The sequence below is a fragment of the Chiloscyllium punctatum genome, chromosome 3 (assembly GCF_047496795.1).
Source record: "Chiloscyllium punctatum isolate Juve2018m chromosome 3, sChiPun1.3, whole genome shotgun sequence".
In the NCBI taxonomy this organism is placed as follows: Eukaryota; Metazoa; Chordata; class Chondrichthyes; order Orectolobiformes; family Hemiscylliidae; genus Chiloscyllium; species Chiloscyllium punctatum.
The window spans coordinates 123,993,113-124,015,622 of NC_092741.1; the positions used below are offsets into that span (position 1 = coordinate 123,993,113).

General features: G+C 40.9%; 1 protein-coding gene across 5 annotated transcripts in view; it reads left to right on the forward strand.

Annotated features, from left to right (window-relative positions):
- hmgcll1 (3-hydroxymethyl-3-methylglutaryl-CoA lyase like 1) overlaps window positions 1–16,044 on the forward strand; it is a 110,022-nt gene extending 93,978 nt beyond the window's left edge. For 4 of the 5 annotated variants that reach the window (XM_072560191.1, XM_072560200.1, XM_072560218.1 and 1 more), the window contains 2 exons: window positions 2,955–3,080; window positions 7,656–12,512. In XM_072560191.1, coding sequence (XP_072416292.1) covers window positions 2,955–3,080; window positions 7,656–7,757 — 228 coding nt within the window. In that variant the 3' untranslated portion in view covers window positions 7,758–12,512. Of the gene's footprint in view, window positions 1–2,954; window positions 3,081–7,655; window positions 12,513–15,811 lie in introns of those variants that run through there. The other variant, XM_072560210.1, reaches the window with a different exon arrangement.
- Window positions 16,045–22,510: the final 6,466 nt, after the last annotated feature.

Here is a 22,510-nt window from a genome sequence, read left to right on the forward strand (position 1 = left end):
CATTAGCTTTGGCGGTATTCATTGGGTGAAAAACAAAGTTAGTGTTTCAGGCCGATGACCTCCTATCAAATTGCACTGATCTTTTTGGTCACTTTTTGTACATCTCTCAACTTATAGAAAATATCTTTCAAAGTAATGCTTATCATTGCCTTCTTCCATCTCTATAATATTCCCCTAATTACTGTTGTTTGGAAGCTTGATTCACTTATCGATTCATCCAAGTTATTGTGATGAATGGTGGAGTGTTAAGTCCCAACCTTTAAGATTGACTGTGTGACATCCTGCTTCCTGTATCAGGCTTAATTCACAGTAAAATACACTGCCCCATATGCAGGGCTTTGACTAACTTCCTAGTTCTGGCTGCCTGCTTGCCATTTTAAAATCAGAGTGATAATGAGAGGGAAAGCCTGCTTTATAAATCTTCCCACAATCAGTACCTCCCAAAGGAATCAGATCAACCCATTGTTTCCACCCACTTACAGTTCCCATTATCAGCCTTTCTCCTTCCCTGACATACCACTTCCCATCCCTTTTTTTTCCACCTATCTTTCTCTCTCACTGGGCTCCTTTTCCCTCTTTCCTCTCACTTTTTAATCCCCGGCCTTCAGTATATATTGCCTTTTCCGAGCTTCTCCTAGTTCTGATGAGGGATCAAACATTGTCTTCGCTTTCTCATCATAGACTCAGAAGTGTGGCGCTAGAAAAAGCACAGCAGGTCAAGCAACACCTGAGGAGCAGGAGAGTCGATGTGTCAAGCATCACATGTCAGAGAACATCTCTGGGACTTACGCACTAAACAACTCCACCACCTTGTGGCCGACCACTTCAACTCCTCCTCCCACTCCGCCAAGGACTTGCAAGTCCTAGGCCTCCTCCACTGTCAAGTCCTAGCCACCCAATGAATGGAGGAAGAATGCCTCATCTTCTGCCTTGGTACCCTCCAACTACAATGAATCAATGTCGATTTCACCAATTTTCTCAGCTCCTGTCCCCCCACCTTCTCCCAGATCCAACCCTCCAACTCAGCACTGCCCTCTTGAACTGTCCGTCCTACTTGTCCATTTTCCTTCCCCCTATCTGCTCCATTCTCCATTCCAACCTATCACCATCACCCCCCATATTCATTTACTTATCGCCTTTCTAGCTACCTTCCCCCAGCCCCACCCCCCCTCACCCCCCGCCATTTACCTCTCAGCCCTCTTGCTCCCCGGACACATTCCTGATGAAGAGCTTATGCTTGAAACCTCAACTCTCCTGTTCTTCAGATGCTGCCTGACCTGTTGTGCTTTTCCAGCGCCACACTTTTGACTCTAATCTGCAGCATCTGCAGTTCTCACTTTATCCTTTCTCTTCATAGAGGCTGTCAGACCTGCTGAGTTTCTGTTCCAGCATCATGGTATCCCTGCAGTGTGGAAAGAGGCCATTTGGCCCATCGAGTCCAGAGTCCAACCCTCTGAAGAACAGTCCACACAGACCCCTAGCTTAACCCCGTAACGCCACATTTATCATGGTTAACCCACCTACCCTGCACACTATGGACAATTTAGCACAGTTGAGAGTGTGTTGCTGGAAAAGCACAGTAAGTCAGGCAGCATCCGAGGAGCAGAAAAAATGACGTTTCGGCCAGAGCCCTTCTTCAGGAATGAGCATTCTTGAAGAAGGGCTCCGGCCTGAAACGTCGATTTTCCTGCTCCTCGGATGCTGCCTGACCTGCTGTGCTTTTCCAGCAACATACTCTCAACTCTGATCTCCAGCATCTGCAGACCTCACTGTCCCCACAATTTACACAGCCAATCCACCTAACCTATACATCTTTGGACTGTGGGAGGAAACTGGGGGAAACCCAGATATAGGGAGAAAGTACAAACTCCATGCAGACAGTCACTGAGGCTGGAATCGAACCGGGTCCCTGAGGCAACAGTACTAACTGCTAAGCCACTGTGCTGCCCAAGTCCCGGTATCATTTTGGCAGTTACTATATTACAAAGATTCAAACAATTTTAATCTCTCATGGTCCTGCATAGAATTCCTTTATTATAACCCGACTGAGGCAGGAACATGATTAAATGAAAACAATTTTTTTTAAAACTCAGCTTTGGGATTACCTACATGTATCCCTGACGCTAAACTCATTCACAAGAATCATGCAGTTAATTAACACTGCCATCTGCTGTATCTCTTAGTATCACACATACACCAATTGAAAACCTAATCACTTTTCAGTTACTGCAACACTCTTTCAACTCATGAATTATATGTCAGTTGAGCATATCTAGTTTTGGTTCAATCACAGGTTTTACTTTGTTATGCTGGTGAGAATACAGTAATAAGTTATTCACTGTGGTTAAAACAATTAAGTTTGTTGATTTAATTAATTTCATTATCTAGTTTCATGCATTATGCATTATTTGTGCCTGCGTTATTAATTGTTTGAAAAACTTGATCCGTTGCACATAGGTTGAAGCCTATGTAATTTGCCAATTGTCTGCATGATTTAACTGCATAAGAGGAACTTAGAATTTTCCCATCGATCAAAAAAAGTTAAGAGGAGATCTAAACAAGGTATTCAAGATGATCATAAGCATGAATAGAGTAGACAGAGAGAATTTGTTCTTACTGGCAGGTGAGTCAGCAACCAGAGGAAACTGATTGACAAAACAGCTGGATGGAAGATGAGGTGAACGTTTTATAATCAGCAAGGAGTTATGATCTGGAATGCAGTCTCTGAAAGGGTAATAGATACAGAGTCACTGTGAGATGTTGGGAGTGGACACTGTGGGATAATGGGAGTGGTCCCTACAGGATGATCAGAGTGGTATGGTCTGCTAGATATTGGGGAAACAATCTCTTGACAATAGGCAATAAATACTGGTCTTACCAGCAATGCCCACATTCTGAAAACAAATTTGAGGAAGATATAATGCAGTGGATTAAGTTCTGATCTTCCCTTACAGATGGGAATCAATGTTGTGGATTGCTCTGTGGCTGGACTTGGTGGTTGCCCTTATGCTAATGGAGCTTCTGGAAATGTTTCAACAGAAGATGTTGTGTACATGCTGAGTGGCTTGGGTATTCAGACGGTGAGTTGACTTAGATAATTATTACTTTAGTAACATTATTCATGACTAATTCTACACAAACTGCTCTTGGAGTTCTTCCAAAAATATTTTAAACAGAGCTAAAGTTGCTTTTCGTATTCTGAAAGGCTTGTGTTTAGAGGCGAGAAAAATCTGCAAGGGTTCATGAGATCTATTTTCCACATGCTTTTCATTGCTAAAAGGGCAGGTATATTGTACAGGTATATTGAAGGTCTAAAAGATATATTGTACGGGTATATGTTGCTGGTGGAACCGCACAATGATCATACTTCAAATACCTCTTTTTAAATTCTCATGTTGATGACTTACTGAGAAGACTTGCATTAGCTGAAATGCTTGAGCATTTGAAGGTTGGGCTCATTTTCAAAGTACAGTATTTAAACGTAGCTTCCTCTCCCTTTGATTGTTCTGTTCGATAACCTTCTCCCAGGGCCTCTGCAGATGCTGCTTTGTAACCCATTCCAAGGAAGTGCATGACAGCAGCTGACACTGAACTCTCCATTTCATCTTCCTCCCTTTGGGCAAATCACCTGGGCTTTAATAATGGAACACACATCTGAATTATATTATGTTAACCAATTCCAGCAAACATCTTTGCTGAATACTAGGCTAAGAGAAGATTCCAGTTCAACTCCATTGAAATGCATGGCTTTTTTGTTTACCTGCACCATTTGGGATAAGTCTTCCACTTTACTGTTTCTGACACAGAGCTTCAAAAAGTAAGTGCAGGGTGAAAAATGAAATGACTAATCCCTCTGATTTCCTCTTGGTTTTTAGAAAAGTAGCATGTTATTTGAGAAATAGCTACTCGCCTCTTTCTTGCTGTATGCAAATTCCCTTGTAACAGATCTCTGTATTGGTAACAACAGAAGCAGAAAATTGATTAACAGTGGAATAGGAATACAACAAAGCAGAAATTATGTTTTCACTCTATAAGGTTGGCTCTTGAGTACAAAACAAATGATACTTCACTATTGTTCCCTCTTCTCTACCACTCAATGCCTATACAACCCTTGCATTTATAAGATCAATTGCCAGCAGAGACATTCCATTTCAAATATTCCTCAGATTCGTGGATTCTACCTAATCTCCGTCTTAAATTATGACCACATATTCTGATATTATTCCCTTTGTTCCTAGACATGGGGAAATCTTCCTGCACCTACCCTAGATTTTTAAACTAACAGGAACTGCAGATGCTAAAGATCTGAAACAACAACAGAAATAGCTGGAGAAACTCAATCATGTCTGGCAGCATATGTTGAGGGAAAGAAAAAAGTTACTGTTTTGAGCCCAGTCAACCTTCTATGCAACACAGGTTAATAAACATTACTTTTATTTCCCTCTCCACAAATACTTCCAGACCTGCTGAGTTCTTCAGCAATTTCTGTTTTTGCTCCATGTATCAATTTGGCAGTTACTATGCTACAAAGATTCAAACAATTTGAATCTCTCATCGTCCTAAACTTCTTTCTAAAAATGTACGTTTCACTCAGGTTCACTCTCATTCTCCTATATTCCTATGAGTACAGGTTCAACTTACTAGTATTTTCCTCATGACTGGTATCAGCCTTGTAAACCTTCTCTGGACAGCCTCCAGTGCCAGTGAAACTTTCCTTCGATATGGGGCCCAAAACTGTTCACAGTATTCCAGCTGTAGGCTGTCTAGTGCCTTGTATATTTTATCAAAACCTCCCCACTTTTATACATGACTCCCTTTGAAGTAAAGGCTGACATCCCACTTGCCTTTCCTATTATCCGGTGAACTTGGATACTTCAAATCCTTTCGTCCTATAGCTTTCTACAGTCTTTGCTCCTTTCAAATAATATTCAGCTCCTCTATTCTTCCTGCAATGTGAATAACCTCAAATTTTCTCACATTGTATTCCATCTGTCAAGGATTTGCCCATGCATTTAATTTGTCTATATCTATCTGAAGACTCTGTGTCATCTTCACTACTTACCTTACCAACTACTTTTGAGTCATTTGCCATCTTGGCTTTAGTACATTCATTTCTCATCCTTAATATATATTGTAAATAATTGTGGCAACAGCACTGATCTCTGTGGGACACCACTAGCTATAGGTTACCATTTTGAAAATGTTTATCTTATAAGTATGTAAGTTAGCTCACTGAGCTTGAAGGTTTAAGTGAAAGTCTCTGGTGAAGTGCTGCACATCTTCTTAAAAAGGTTAATCTTATCTCCCATCTGTCTTCTGTTAGTTAGTCAATCTTATAATCATGCTAATAAACTCCAACATCATAATGTCTTTTTAAGTAGTCTAATATGTGGTACCTGGAAAATCTCAATATATTACATCCATTGCATCCCCTGTTTTTTACCTCCTCAAGGAATTCTAATAAACTTGTCAGGCACGACTTCCCCTTCCTGAGGCCATGTTGACTGCTTGGTCACATTATGTATTTCTAAATGCTATCACATCTTTCATAAAAGACTCTCACATTTTTTGAATAACAGACATTAAGTTCGCTGGCTGATAGTGATCTAGTTTATTGTTTGCTTCCCTTTTTAAAGGGAGGTTTTATGTTGACAGTTTTCTAATCGTTTGGGTCTATTCCAGAACCTAAAGACTTGGAAAATTACAGTCAGTACATCTACTATCTGTAGCTACTTCCTTTTTATATCCTCAGACGCGTCCAATCCAATGCAGGGGATTTATCAGTCCTTAGTCCTGTTAGTTTCCTGAGCACTTTTTTTCTTGTGAAAGTTATTGTATTTATTTCCTCTCCTCCTTTTGCCCGTGATTATATAGAAATTTTATAAAGTTTCAACTGTGAAGTCTGATGCAAAAAAGTCTGATTCAACACGTTTGTTGTTTCCTAGTTTCCCATTATTATTTCCCCAGCCCCATTCTCTAAGTGGCCTACGTTCACTTTAGCTTCTCTCTTCCTTTTTATATATTTTAAAGAAGCTCTTGTTCTTGATCATACTGGTTCGCTGCAAACATAACTCAACAGTCCTACTGCCATGGCCCTTTCCCTGTGGCCCTGGAAATTTCTCCTGTGATGATTATCCAATTTTATTATGAAAACCATGGTTGAGTCTGCCTTCACATATGCTTAGGAAGTGCATTTGAGATCCTCAATATTCACTGTAGAAAAGAAGGCTGCCTCCTTTTACTTTTCCATTTTGTTTGACCAATTACCTTAAATTAGTATACTGTGGTTTTCAGCACTGCTGCCATTTGATCCAATTTCTATCTGCTATGTTTAGGCCCCTTTTGAACAGCTTTATTAAGTATCCTCCCTAGCTTCTCCAGTTTGTTCGATAACCCTCGAACAATTCTAGTAAATCTTTTCCTCACCCTTTCTAAAACCTTCACGTCCTTCTTTCACATCTAGAATTGAATGCAATGCTCCAAATGAGGCTGAACCAAAGTTTTGTAACATTCTCATTGTAACTCCCTTATTTTTGTGCTCCAGCTCTCTGGTTTTAAAGCCAAGAATCTGGTTACCTTTTAACCACTTCCTCAATTCATCTTGTCACCTCCAACAGTTTGAGCCCATATATACCCAGGTGTCTCTTTTCGTTCATTATCATTTACATTATACCCTTTCTTTTTATATTGTTGTTTCTCGTTCTTCCTTCCATTGTCCATTCTATCAAAATATGTCCTTCCAAAGTCAATCACTATCCTTCTCACACCTCATCATTCTCCTCCCAGATTACAATCCTTGCAAGTTCTGGAGTGTTGTGTTCAGTTCTGGGCACTGTGTTTTAGGAAGGAAGATATTAGAGAGTATGTAGAAAAATTTACAAAAATGATTCTAAGGATGTGCAGCTTTGGATTTGTAGATACCTTGGTGAAGCAAAGATTGTTTTCCTTAGAGCAGAAAAGGTTGAGAGATTTATAGACATGTTCAAAATCATTTGAGTATTGGGTTTCAAGGGAGTGTAGAATGGGGTCTGGACAGAGTGGATAGAGAGAAAATGCTTCCACTGGCAGAAAGGTTCCGACTCAGGGAATTCCAGTTTAAAGTGATTGGCAAAGATCCGATAGTAAAGTGAGGAAGAATTCTTTATACACAGTGAGTGATTAGGATTTGGAATACACTGCCTGAAGGTAGAGTGGAGGCAGATTTGATGCTATCTTTCAAAAGGCACTTGGAAAATTAGTCCAAAAACAAATCAAATTGCAAGATTATGGTTAAAAAATGGGGCAGTGGGACTGACTGAATTGTTCTTGCAGAGAAATAATATGGACATAATGGGCTGAAAAAAATGTTTTCTGATCAGTATCTATTCTATGATTCTGTGATTCTACGCCCTTTCTTCGATGGTTTTACACTCAAGTTAGGTAACAGGTTGGGACAATGTTCAATTTCAAGGTTACAAATGCAGATGTGTACTTCAAGTACAGAACAAAATCTTAACTTTCCAAATTTCTTCTGTTAATATTTCTTCACAGTTTAGATTCAACGTTGATTTTTTTCGTTTCTCTGGTCAGGTAGATACTGCTCATAGAAACTTTAATGCAAATATTTACTGGTGGTGCCACTCTTTAAATTTACTTTCTTCCTTTATTGACTGCAGGGAATAGATTTATGCAAGTTAATGGAAGCTGGCCACTTTATCTGTAACGCACTGAACAGGAAGACCAACTCAAAAGTAGCTCAGGCATGTTACAAGCCATGATATGGATCCGTGATATGGAGTTCAATAGACATTCCTTGCTGCAAGTACTTAAGCCATAATATTTAATGTGACTATTAAATTCAAAGTTGCACTGAAGCACTTGAAATAATGTCATGTGCCATGGTAGGAAATCTCATGCTCTGCATTTATATGAACATAGTCAAATGAACTGTGAGTGAATGAACCACTTCTATTTAATGCCAGCAGTAAACGGTTACCTGTTGTGATACAGCTTTCTTCTGCCAGTCAAGCTTATCAAGGGACAATGACAGAGTCTGAAACACAAGAAACAAAGTTTGAAAATTCAATCACTCCTCATCGAAATAGTTTCTCTTTCACCAAGACAAACAATGACATGTCACATCCCATTTACTCACCATCTCTGTGGAGATGAACATACAGCCACACAGATACCACTCACTATCTTTATGATCTGACCTTAGTTTTGATACTGTGTCATCCTCTCGATCCACACGGGTTTTGATACAAACAATATTAGAAACAGAATGAAGCGATGTAGCAAATATTGGCTTTGAAATTAAACTCTGGGAGCATCATGATCAACCATGAAGGTTTCGCCTGGTGTGAAGATTTACTAGATACAATATCAAATCAGAGCATCAGAGAACTGGGTCTCATCAATTTGTGCCTCATTTTTACTGACATTTTTCATGTCAGAACCTCCTAAACTTTCTACATCACAGCAGATTTCAGTATTAACATTCCCTTGACTGGGATTGTTCTCTGTGCACATTTTATTTAGGTTTCAGGAAGTTTCTTAACTTCAACAAACCTCTTTACTGAAAGAGTTGGCGATCAACACAGTTTAAAAATATAGAATCCTTCATTCCATGTCAAACATCAGTGGGGCATGTTGCAGGAGAACCTCTAGAGTAGAGACTGGGCCAGGAGTGTCATCTTTATTAGCAGCCAACTTGGGAATGCAATCTGTTTTGCTTGAATTCACCAGATCACATGCCAAGCATTAGGAAGATTGTATGATTAGTCAGTTTTCAGTTGCATCTAGAGTTTAGGAGACTGACCTTGATTTCTAGTCTATCCTACGCTCAAAGATGATGTCCAGTGCAGAGTGCTGTATGTGGCCATGAAGATGAGCACTGTGTACAATCTATGTTTTTTTTATTCTGTGGCACAAAGGAAGGTTGCAATTTACCATTCATTTGCCAATGTGAGTGATGCAACTTGTTAAAGGGAAGCTATATTTGTCAGCTTTGTCATTACAGCAGATCAACAGTGAGGAAAGACCATCCATCAGATTGAAGTTGTTGGTTTCCAGTGTTATTTAACAGTATCCAGGTTGCTCTGAGGTCCTACAGAACCCATTCCCCTCCTTGGCGCCACAGAACCTTCAGCATTTCAAAACGTGATTGCAGGCAGGGCATTCCAAGTGTCGATGGCTATTAGATTAGATTAGATTCCCCACAGTGTGGAAACAGGCCCTCCAGCCTAACCAATCCACACTAACTCTCTGAAGAGTAACCACCCATTTCCCTCTGACTAATGCACCTAGCACTACGGGGCAATCTAGCATGGCCAGTTCATCTAATCTGCACATCTTTGGACTGTGGTAGGAAACCGGAACAACCGGAGGAAACCCACGCAGACACGGGGAGAATGTACAAACTCCACACAGTCACCTGAGGCTGGAATTGGACCTGGGACCCTGTTGCTGTGAGGCAGCAGTGCTAACCACTGAGCCACTGTGCCGCCTCTTGAATTGCCTTAAAACCTTGAATTTCAGCTTTTCTCTATCTCAAATTCACATCATAATCAGGGAACTATAGAAACCTCACAGTAAAGGAAGAGACCATTCGACTCATAGTGTCTGTGCTGACCAAAAAAAAATTAGGAAAAGAACTAGCACCTATTGAAGCCAACCAATCAGCCCACAGCCTGTAATCTTGCAGGTTGTAGTGCCTCAGGTGAAGAGCCAGGTTTCTTTAAAATGAGTTAGGAATTTCTGCCTCAAGCACAAAGTGGACAGCAAATTCCAGACCCCGCCACCTTCTGGGTGGAAATGTATTTTCCTCATGTCCCCTCTAATCTTTCAACCAATCGCCTCAAACCTGTGCCTGTAATAATTGACCATTTTATTCACGGAACCAACCCCCTGCCCCCTACACCCACCCACCTATCGCCTGTGATTGACGGACCCACTCCTTAACATTTCCTTCCATTCTGTTCATGGGCATAACTTGTGTGTGATAGGGAATAAATTTTTCCAAGTGATTTGAGGATTTTCAGGGATAGATCTACCCAGTGCCCACATGAATTCTGAGGGACTCCTTGGTGACTGCTCCAAAGACAACACTGAACTCTGTTTTTCTGTATAACACAGTTCACCTTTGACCTTTTCTGTTCCTCCCACCCCCATCCCATATTTCTTTGGAGATACATCTTCGTTCCATCAACCACCCTACAATGTGATGATACATCAGTGCACTTTTCCTTCCCATAGACCTGCAAATAATCAGCAGCTGAATGAATAGGTCGGTACTCAGTGAGTCCTGTGTGATTCCAACCAGCTTAAATAATGACGTTTCACTTCAGAGCACCTTCTGTCTTGATTCAATGCATCCCAAAGTGTAAACAAACCAACTTGCTTTACCATTATACTTCATGTGTTGCCTGGGTCACATCATTTGCCAATGTACTCCTCCTCAGAGTTGTATCTAGAGGATCGGGGTCCTGAGTGAGGGCTGACTAGTCATGCTCGACAAGAAAGTCAGAAGATTTAAATGTGACTGTGGTGTAGAGGTTTAATTGGAGATGGTTAGGGTCGAGGAACATAGATCATGAGGTGTCTGGGAGGAATCCGAGGTTAGTTGCAGAGGACAGTCATCTTTCCCGTCACTTTCACTCCCAAACAATCCAGCTAAGTTCACATGCTGTAATTGCCAGAAAAATGCTTCCCTTATAGTATGTGTTCAGAAAAACCTCCGCGCAATGGGGTAGCCATTGGCTTGCTGCATTTCTGCATGAATATTGCACCTTATGCGATGTGGGATATCCCTGCTCTGCCAGTATCCCCTCAAAGAAATGTACATCTTCTCCTTTGGTCCCTGAACTATCTTATAGCACTGTACACCTGGAAATGGGTGAGTGGAATCCACACATGCTGCTATATAAAAATAGTATCCAAAAAGCATTTGAGTATTAAACTTGCAGTTCTCCTGTTTAACATCTTCAGGCAAGCTCAAATCGGGCTAATCAACAATTATAACCACAGTTGTATACTAAAACCAGACTTTCAGACTTTCTTACCAACACAGCCCCAGTTTCATAGCCATGAGATGCCCCATTGCATCTTTCATGGTCATTTAGGAAAATGATAAATAATGGGGTTTGGCATTGTGTTTCTGTTGAATTGGAAAAATTCCCACAAATGCTCATGCTGTGACATTACAGGGTAATTAAAGAGCAGCCTTTGATAATGTTTCCTTATTAGCTGCAAGTTATAAGCAATTAGCTTGTTATGGTAAATATTAAATACCTCACAGTCATTGTATTGGAAAGTCTTTGCATCCTTTCCTGCTGTTGTGAATCGAGACAGCTGTGTAATAAATACAGGGTAAAAGTCAACAGGCTTAAAAAAAGATGACAATGAGGACAGTTAGAAATCGATTTGTTTAATTTAGCAAAACAACTCACTGACAGTTGGTTTGTTTGACTGATGAAAAATTGATCTTAGCTCTTACTCTGCACGATTTCTTGCAATAAAAGCCAAAAAGTTAACAATCAAGCATAATCTCACAGATGTTCAAAAACTTTACCTGAAACTGTTTTAAGAAGTACTGTGCCAAAAACCAGCATGTATATCTAGTTCCTATCACAAGCCATTCTATTGTTAAGCTCATGTGTCATATTGTCATAAAAACAGACAGCTCCCATAAAATAATGTGCCTATGGGAGGAACTAATACCATTCATTAAATCTGAGGAAATGCCAATACCATTTGCAAGCTCAGTTGCCAACATCTTCAGATCCCATTAATCAGCCATGTTGTTTTGTCCAACAGGAATCAAATGGCAACTCTGTCCCTAAGTCTTAGCATGATTGCAATTGACCATCATCAGACATGTCATTTCTGAGCCTCAGTCTCTCCACTTACCTACACTTGAATATTACACTGCTGACATGTGTTGGATTCAGACCTTAGGAGGCCATTGGTGACTACTACATCTGGTACTGAAACTACAAGCATGGTTCCCAATTATGAAATCAGTTTCTGATAACTGTGAAGGGTAAGGGATGCATTCTTTACTTTGGACTGTGACATTGATACCCTGAGTCAGACCTGATGGTTGATGCTAGTGATATCATTATTAATTTCAGTGTAACTTGTGCTGTTCAGTGATACATCTTTAAAGAAGCAAAAGAAAACTTGCTAAGCTTCTGTTCTTGAGGGGAGTACACGAGATGTGCACCATCTATTTGACTGTCATATTCTTGTCATTCCCAATACTCTCAGGCACTGTTCCAATACATTTGCTAAAGTTGAATGTGCATCATTACATTACTTGATTAAATTTTCATTTTGTTCACTGAAACATTTCCTATAGAAACAATACCATGTGGGCTAGAACCTTAAATGTGCATACAAATACATAAAATGTTGAGCTTTTAACTCACTAGGAACTTTGAAGATTTGCTCTTCCATGAAAGAGTTAATGTTTGAAACTATTATTGTTGAGTGGCATCAAATCTATGCTTTCTAATAAAGGCATCACTGTATTTCAGCAATTATTTTGGGAGCTGTGTATTATTTATAATATCATTATGCTGATCACTGAATCGTATAGTTCATGTGATTGAAAATTGATGGAAATAACCTCTGTATTACTTTAAATTATTGTGAAATTTGTGAAAAGGAGGAGGGCTAAGTGTTGATTCAAGGCATTTTTGAAAAATGCTTGCACCCATTTTATAAAAACTGTGAACAGGTTCAGGAACAGTAGAAGTCAATATTCATTATTTTTAGATCGAATGACATACGAAATAACCCAATAAATGGATGTTCCCAAAAGTAGACATATAATCTGAGCTCAAAATAACCTAGTTTTTCAAAGTTTGAGTATACCCTGCAGTCAATTGAACTGCAGACATTACTGACATTGCGAACCATTCGATGTGTTCACACTGAGATGGGGTAAGGTGTACTGCACACCATTAATGATACTTTTGCCCTCTGGAATCAGCAGGTCCACCCAGAACTCCTAATTCTCGAGACCTAGCTGCCTCCTCATTCTCTTTCCTGGCTATCGCCATTGCATCTTGTTCCATTTCAATGCTGCAGCACAGGAAAGGTGCACTTCTTTTGTCTGGGCTCTGCCCTCGACATTATGACTCCACTTCTTCTGTGAGAGCAAAGGGTCTGAGGGTGCAGGTATATAATTCTTTAAAGTTTGCATCACATATAGACAGGGTAATTTAAAAGGCATTTAGCGTGCTTGCTTTCATTGCTCAGTCTTTTGAGTATAAGAGTTAGGAAGTCATGTTGATGTTGGACAGGGCATTGGTGAGGCCTGTTCTGGAATACTGTGTCCATTTCTTGTCACCCAATTATAGGAAGGATATTATTAAGCTAGAGAGGATTCAGAAGAGATTTACTAGGATGTTGTCAGGTGGGGAAGGTTTGAGTTATAAAGAAAGGCTGGAACTTTTTTCACTGGAGCTTAGGAGCTTGAGAGGTGACCTCATAGACGTTTATAAAATGATGACGGGTATAGATAGGGTTAATGATAGGTATACTTTCCCAAGCATGGGAGATTTCAAGACTAGAGGACATATTTTTAAGGTGAGAAGATTTTTTTTTAAAAAACCTGAGAGAATTTTTTTCACAGAGGGTGGTTCACAAGCGGAATGAACTTCCTGAGGAATTGGTGAATGTGAGCACAAATACGATGTTTAAAAGACATTTGAATAAGTACATAAATAGGAAAGGTTTGATTGGATTACCTACAGTGTAGAAACAGGCCCTTCGGCCCAGCAAGTCCACACCAACCCTCTGAAGAGCAACCCATCCAGTTACCACTTCACCTAACACTATGGACAATTTAGCCTGGCCAATTCACCTAACCTGCACATTTTTGGTCCATGGGAGGAAACTGGAGCACCCCCACATAGACACAGGGAGAATATGCAAACTCCACACAGACAGTTGCCTGAGGTGGGAATTGAACTCAGGTCTCTGGTGCTGTGAGGCAGCAGTGCTAACTGCTGTGTCACCATGCTGCCTCTTTTTATAAGGTTCTATTGTTCTAACTCGCTGAATAGATTAGATTACTTGCAGTGTAGAAACAGGCCCTTCAGCCCAAGTTTAGAAGGATATGGACCAGGAGCAAGGAAGTGGGACTAGTTTAGTTTGGGATTATATTCGGCATGGACTGATTGGATTGAAGGCTCTGTTTCTGTGCTGTGTGACTCTATGTCTCTATGATGGTCAGATGAACCATCATTGTCTTCTGTGGCTAATGCTATCTGTCCCTAACCATCATGTCTGACCGGTGTCAACAACTCAGCAGCATCGTGGATCTGAACCATTCTGTGGATTGAGAGTAAGTGCCAAGGTCAGCAGCAGTATGTGTCCTAAGACTCCTCAGGTAATCTGTCTGCTGGAGGGTACAAGATCTGAGACCTATCAAGGCTGTACGTTCACCTTGTCAATATGAATGTAGTGACTGAACTTTTTACAGAACTGAATCCGGCTTCTCATCTCACGCTTGATACTGACAGGAATTGCATTCTGAAGCCTGACCTCTTTTAGGTCAGCTGGTGGCCTCCACCTGCCTCCCTCTGAGATAAGAGCCTCTCTGCTCTCCCTCTCTTTCTCTCTCTTTCTCTCTCCCTCACATACACACACTCTGTAATGTTTGATCCATGTTGTCATTGGCAAAGCAAGGGACAGCCCTCCCCTAGGGTGCTAGATCTCTGGATCTCCTGTGCCATCTCACTTCTCTTTGCTGCTTTGGAAGACTTGCTCCCAGAGCAGCTGCTCTATTTTGGGGTTTGGCTGCTTCATGAGTTTCCCAGGAGGAAGTGGAAACGCTTTCGCAAAAATGTTAAAATGTTCCCTGAAGAGATCAGACTCATAGGAGATACTGGCTTGTGTTGACCAAATTGGAAAAGGTTCCGGTGGGAAAGCAGCAAAGAGATTGGGAGAGTTCATCAGGAGCCGGCAGAGGTGAAGCTGAGATACCAGAGTGCACAATCCTCCAAACAACTCATCTACCCAATGCCTCAAGCACCTCCTGGCCTGTGTCCTGCTGTGCTCAGATCATACTTTAGACTTATGACCCATCCCTGAACCCATGGGCCCACTCCCAGACATGCTTCATCTTGAGGGAGCAGCTAAGAAGAGGACAAAGTCTTCAGCAAAATCAATAGATTCTCCCCTTGGGACAACCTCAGTGATGGTTGCTGTGGGGAATTTAAATCTGTCCCTCTTCCCATCTGAGTTTTCTCCTTTCCTGCCTGTAAATGGACAGGAAAACCACACCCATATCAATGAAAGTAGCAACCTGCGAAAATCTTAACTTCAATCAGTTTCCCACTAGAGACATTTTCCTGACACAAAAACAGTGCCGAAGTTCATTCCTGCCTCAGTGATGAAAGTTCAGTCCACTTTGTGTAATTTTAAAAAGGAGATCTCCTGACATCATGCTTCAAATTAGATAGGAACAGACCCAAAATGACATTGGATATTCTGCTAGAGTCCACAGTTGGATAAGTATCTGCTGTGAAAATCTCATTAGGTGAAGATTAATAATGAATGAAAAGATAAATTATAAATGCACTAGAAATATCACCAGTACAGGTTAGTAGGCATCAGAGACAGATTAAAAGGTCTTTTTGAACGTGCTTATTCCAAGGGCAAATCAATTGCTCAATGCTAGTTGGGCAAGGGCTCTGATGATTCATCTTCTGCCATGTTTACACTGGTGCGGGAGTCAAAGATTTATACAGTTTGTATTAACACATCTTGACTCACAAAGTTAACATTTACAGTTGTCATTGTTATTATTATTCTACAGGTACTTTGACTAAAAAGTGCCAATTTTCCAAATCGTACTTTCCTGGCACTCACCGACTGGAATTATTCACTGGGAAACTACTATTTTCCGCTGGTTAGAATTCGGAGATGAAAAAGCATCAGGAAAACTCCCATCATTTACTGATATGTGCTTCTGTGTGCATGGGAGTCTATACCTGACACATACACTTAGAAAATTGGAACATAGCAATCACTTTCGTTACCCTCATTTAATGACAGACAGAACTGCAGTTTTTTTTTAAATTCTGAAAATTGTATGTTTGGTTATTCTAAAGACTGTGTTATTAATTATTTGATTGCAATATGCTGGATGTGAATAATTTTGAGTCTCCTTAATTTTAATTTTACAATGACATAAATAGGCAAGATTGGACATACATTAATGTTTAATCAAATTTTTCACTAAATTTGAAATAGTCATAGAATCATAAAGCATGGAGACAGACCCTTCATCCCACATCAACTATGATGACTGATTTCTTAAACTGAACCAATCCCAATTGCCTGCATTTGGCCCATATCCCTCCAAACCTTTCCTATCCATGTACCTGCCCAAATGTTTCTTAAGGAGAAACTGAGGACTGCAGATGCTGGAGATCAGAGCTGAAAATGTGTTGCTGGAAAAGCGCAGCAGGTCAGGCAGCATCCAAGGAACAGGAGAATCGACGTTTCGGGCACAAGCCCTTCTTCATCTTCCGCCTAGGAACCCTCCAACCACAAGGGATGAACTCAGATTTCCTCATTTCCCCTCCCCCCACCTTGTCTCAGTCAAATCCCTCAAACTCAGCACTGCCTTCCTAACCTGCAAGCTTCTTCCTGACCTCTCCGCCCCCACCCCACTCCGGCCTATCACCCTCACCTTGACCTACTTCCACCTATCGCATTTCCAATGCCCCTCCCCCAAGTCCCTCCTCCCTACCTTTTATCTTAGCCTGCTGGACACACTTTCCTCATTCCTGAAGAAGGGCTTGTGCCCAAAACGTCGATTCTCCTGTTCCTTGGATGCTGCCTGACCTGCTGCGCTTTTCCAGCAACACATTTTCAGTAAATGTTTTTGAAATATTGTGATTGTACACTTCTACCACTTCCTCTGACAGGATATTTCATACACTCACCACCCTTCATGTGAAATATTTCCCTGTCAGTTCCCTTTTAAATCTTTCCCCTCTCACCTTAAACATGTGCCCTCTAGTTTTGGTCTCTCCTACTCTAGTGGAAAAAAAGCCTTTGGCTATTCATCTTATCTATGCCCCTCATGACTGTATAAACATCTGTAAGGTCACCCCTCAGCCTCCTACACTCCAGGGAAAAATGGCCCTTTCTATGCAGCCTCTCCTTATAACTCAAACCCTCTGGTCTCAGTGACATGCTTATAAACCTTTTGAGCACAGTTTCCAGTTTAGTAACATCTTTCCTATAGCAGGCCAACCAGAATTGTGCACAATACTCCAAATGTGATGTCACCAATGCCTTGTCCAGCTTTAACATAACGTTTCAACTCCTGTACTCAGACCTCTGACCAATGATGGCAATCGTGCCAAATACCTTCTTCATTATGAGTGAAATATTAGGACTGGGCTTTCAGGAAGGCAAAACCCAATCCAATGAATAAAGCCATTCATCAAAAATTCTTAGTTGAGAAACTACAGAAATCTTGTCTGTAGCACTGTGTCAGGGCTAAGCAAGTACACCTGTTGGAAATCCAAAATGAAAACAGTATGTGATGGAAATACTCAGCATCTAGGGTCAGGCAACATCTAAGGAAAAAGGAACAGAGTTAAGGTTTCAGCTAATAACTTTTTGGTTTGCAGTAATTGAATGGGAGAAGGTGGAAAAAAAGACCAAAGAAGGGATTGGTGAGGCAATGTAAAATGATAGAAGCATTTATGGGGCCAGAGCAAAAGGGAGTGGTGATGGGGAAAGTAAAGAAACTATGCTACGAGCAGAAGAAGTGTGAATGGCAGGATTCTAAACAACAGTAATGGAAACAGAAAGTGCTAGAGACACACAGCAGGCAAGGTAGCATCTGTTATCAGAATTGCTCTTGTCTGTACATATAAAAAATAAGTTAAGAGAGCATGACCAACACGCAATGGGCAAGCAAATGAAGTGGGAGCGGAGACACTGATCTTGTTTTGTTGAACTCAGTGTTGAGTACCAATGACTATAATGTCAAAGTATAGTGCTGTTCCTTAATCCTGAGCTTAAAAATGTGTTACTGGAAAAGCGCAGCAGGTCAGGCAGCATCAAAGGAACAGGAGAATCGACGTTTAGGGCATAAGCCCTTCTTCAGGCTTATGCCCTAAACGTCGATTCTCCTGTTCCTTTGATGCTGCCTGACCTGCTGCGCTTTTCCAGCAACACATTTTTAAGCTCTGATCTTCAGAATCTGCAGTCCTCACTTTCTCCCTGTTCCTTAATCCTGTATTGAATTTTGTTAGAACACTGTGACAGGCTGATGAAAGGAAAATCAGAGAGGGAGCGAGGTGGATACTTAAAATGGCAAGTTGCTCAGGGTCACAGGTGTGCACTGTATAGAGATGTTCCACAAATGATTAACTAATCTCTGTTTGATATCCCCAGTTCCAAAGAAACTGTATTGTGAGCAGTGAATACAGGTTACTAAATAGAAAGAAGTATAAATGATTTGCTGTTTCACCTGGAAGAATATTTGCAAACTTCAAAAACAGAGTTAAAAGGACAGGGATTTCACATTCTATACTAGCATGGCAAGGATTTGCGAGTTGGGGAGGGGTATTGGAGTATTTCAGGTCTGAATCTCAGTATCTTCGAGGGAGCTGTCACTTTGGAATAGTCAAATGGTGAGGATATATTTAGTGTTGACCTCACACTAGAGGTAACAGCACAATCCACTGAATATGGAGGTTGAAGGAATAATAAGTCAGGACTGGGAGGCTGTACAATGTTGGAAGAACAAGGAAAAGTTGAGGACAAAAGTACATGAAATGGAATAAACATGGTTGAGCACCCTCTCAGCAACAGTGTAGGGGGAGTCCTTAACTGAGGAACAAAAAATCAGAAGTGGTATATATTTAAACCATGCAACGATCAGGTGGTGAACATCTTCAAAAAGAAAGAACCTGCCCATTTCACCTTGTTATTCAATGGAATTACCATCAGTGAATCACTCCATCATCAACATATGGGATTTTCCATCAACCAGAACCTTAACAAGACCAGCTGTATATGTTCTGTGGCTACAAAAGCAAGACAGATATTGTACATTTTGGAGCAGGTAACCCATCTTGTCTGTCTCCCTCAAAGGCTGCCCACAAAGCACAAACCAAGAGTGTCAGGATGCAATACTCCCCACTTGCCTGGGTGAGTGCAGCTCCAACAACATCAAGAAACTTAACACATTCCAAGGCAACAAAGCCTACTTAAAGGCATCCCATTTACTATCTTAACTTGCATTCCCTCCTGTAATGATGCACAGCAGCAGCAGTATCTACCACCTACAAGAGATAGTGCAGCATATCCACTTTGACAGCACCTTCTAACCCGTCTACCACTCAAAAGGAGAAGGGCAGCAAATACACAGAAACACTACCACCTGCAAGTTCCTCCCTCCAAACTACTCACCGTCCTGACTTGGAAATATATCATCATTCATCCACTGTTGTTCACGCAAAATCTCGAAACACCTTTTTTTTATAGATATTTTTATTGAAGATTTAACATTTTTACAAGTTTACAAAATAAAGAAACAACCCAAGTATAAACATTGATATACAATTAAATCTTACATAAATAATAACCAAAACTTAACAAAAGAAAAATACCAAGAGAAAAAAAACCAAAACTCAACTAACTATTAATCTAACCTACAACTTACCAGAGTGTATAATTAAGTCTCTTACATTATTCAAATAAGAGAAAAAAAGCCCAACGGATAACATAGAAATTGGGTAGTGAGATACTTGCTCGGAATGTATTAATATCAAATCGTAACAAAACCCGTATTCGTGCGGGATTCCTCTCCCAAGGGGCCCCAGACCAGCCAGGTTCGCCATCTCAATTAAATAAAAGCCCTTGTTAGGATAGCCGAAATTTCTGTATTAATATAATTCAAGAAGGGCTGCCATATTTTATGGAATAATTCAGCCTTTTGGGGCACCATATTTATAAGGAAGTCAAGGGGAATACATTCCATAATTAATCTGTGCCAGTTTGAAAGTCCAGGGGGGCCCTCAGCCACCCAGTTTACCAAATATTTTTTCTTGCACAGAAAGAGAGAATAGAAAATAATCTCTTCCTGTGCATATTCAGGGAGGGAAAGTTCAAAAAGCTCAAACGGAGAGATACAGGGTCCACTCTAATTTCCGTTCCTAAGATTTCTGTCAGAGCACTTGCTACTTTAGTCCAATATCTACTGATCTTATGACAGGTCCATAGGCAATATACAAGAGTGCCCACCTCTATTTTACATTTAGGACACATTGGAGATGCTCCTGCCTTAAATTTTGCCAATCGATCCGGTGCTATATGGGCCCTATGAAGTATCTTCAGTTGAATAGCCTGAGTTCTGTTGCAGATGGTAATTCTTCTGTCATTTTCCTAAATGTCATTCCACATTTAGATTAGATTAGATTACTTACAGTGTGGAAACAGGCCCTTCGGCCCAACAAGTCCACACCGCCCCGCCGAAGCGCAACCCACCCATACCACTACATCTACCCCTTACCTAACGCTATGGGCAATTTAGCATGGCCAATTCACCTCACCTGCACATATTTTGGACTGTGGGAGGAAACCGGAGCACCCGGAGAAAACCCACGCAGACACAGGGAGAATGTGCAAACTCCACACAGAGAGTCGCCTGAGGCAGGAATTGAACCCAGGTCTCTGGCGCTGTGAGGCAGCAGTGCTAACCACTGTGCCACCGTGCCACCCCGTTTCTATAGAGATTTCCAGTCCCAAATCCTAGTCTCATGTTTTAAGCAGATTGCCCATATCTCCCGATACTTCATCATGTAGTAAATAATAAATAGTACTGATGGATGATACCCCCATTGGCCTGAGCACTCTACACTCTCTATCTGATTTATAAAGACTATCTAATAACGTAGTCTTCTTCTGTATGTAATCTTGAATTTGGAAGTATTGAAAGAGGTCTCCATTAGGTAATCCGAATTTCTGACGCAGCTGTTCAAAAGACATCAGGACCCCTTCTTTAAATAGATCCCCTAAACAAGAGTTACCCCTGGATCTTCAGAGTTTAAAAGTGGCATCTGTAAACCCTGGTTGAAATCCCCATGCTCCCACTATCGGAGCATAGGGGGATGTTTTATGTGAGTTGCCCTCATTTTGCCGCATTATATTCCAAGCTTTAATTGTGTTTAGTATTATAGGGCTTTTACACTGATCCGTATGATTTTTCTCTTATCTGAAAATAAGAGATTAATAAGTGGGCATTTTACTTGAGAAGCCTCGATGTGCAGCCAGATTGATTGTGGATCAGACAAGACCCAATCAGCTATGTAACTTAATAGGGAACTTAACTGATATTTCCTAAAGTCTGGGAAGTCCAATCCTCCCCTTGCCTGTGGAAGCTGTAGTTTCTTCAGCTTAATGAGGGGCCGTCTATGATTCCAGATAAAGGAACCCAACCAGCCATATAATTTACGTAGTGCCAGCCTCGGCAGCATCACCAGAAGCATTCTCATAGGGTATAGGAGACGGGGCAGGACATTCATTTTAATTAGTGCTATTCTACCCAACCAGGAAATTGGAAGGTCTCCCCATCGCTGGAGGTCCTGCCTTATCCTTTCCAGTAAATGCACAAAGTTAGCCTTGTACAACTGACCAAATACTGGGGTAATAAAAATGCCTAAATATAAAAAACCCTCCAGGGACCACCGAAAGGGAAAGTGGGATCCGTCCAATAAGTGGGATATACTAGCAAGGCCACCCATTGGCATAACCTCCGATTTTGAGAAATTAGTTTTGTAACCCAAAAATACACTAAATGTATTAATAACTTGGATTAAGCGAGGTACGGACATCAAAGGATTACTGAAAAATAGAAGAACATCATCTGCATAAAGGGTAATTTTATGTTTACCTGTACCAATCCTTGGGGCCGTTATATTCGGGTCAGCCCGTACAGCTTCTGCTAGCGGCTCAATTATTAGCGTAAATAACAATGGCGAGAGAGGACATCCCTGACGGCAGCCCCTACCCACACTGAAGTTATCCGAGCCTAATCCATTGGTAATCACAACTGCTTTGGGATCACTATACAGTGTTGAGACCCATTTGGTAAACACCTTTTCAACGCCAAACCTTTCCAATGTGTAAAACAAATATGACCATTCAACCCTATCGAATGCCTTTTCCGCGTCTAATGAAACTACTACTCCTAGTATCTTTCCCTGATGACAGGCTTGAATCATATTCAAAACCCTTCTAATATTATTGGATGATCTATGGCCCTTAATAAACCCCGCCTGATCCTCCTTTATGATATATGGCAGTACCCTTTCTAGCCTCAGTGCTAACGTTTTAGAAAGGATTTTAAAATCTACATTTAGCAAGGATATTGGTCTGTATGACACGCAATCTTCTGGGTCCTTTCCTTTTTTAAGGATAAGAGAGATATTTGCCTCTTTCAGCGAAGGTGGGAGACAGCGCTGACTATATGCATAGTTATACATGC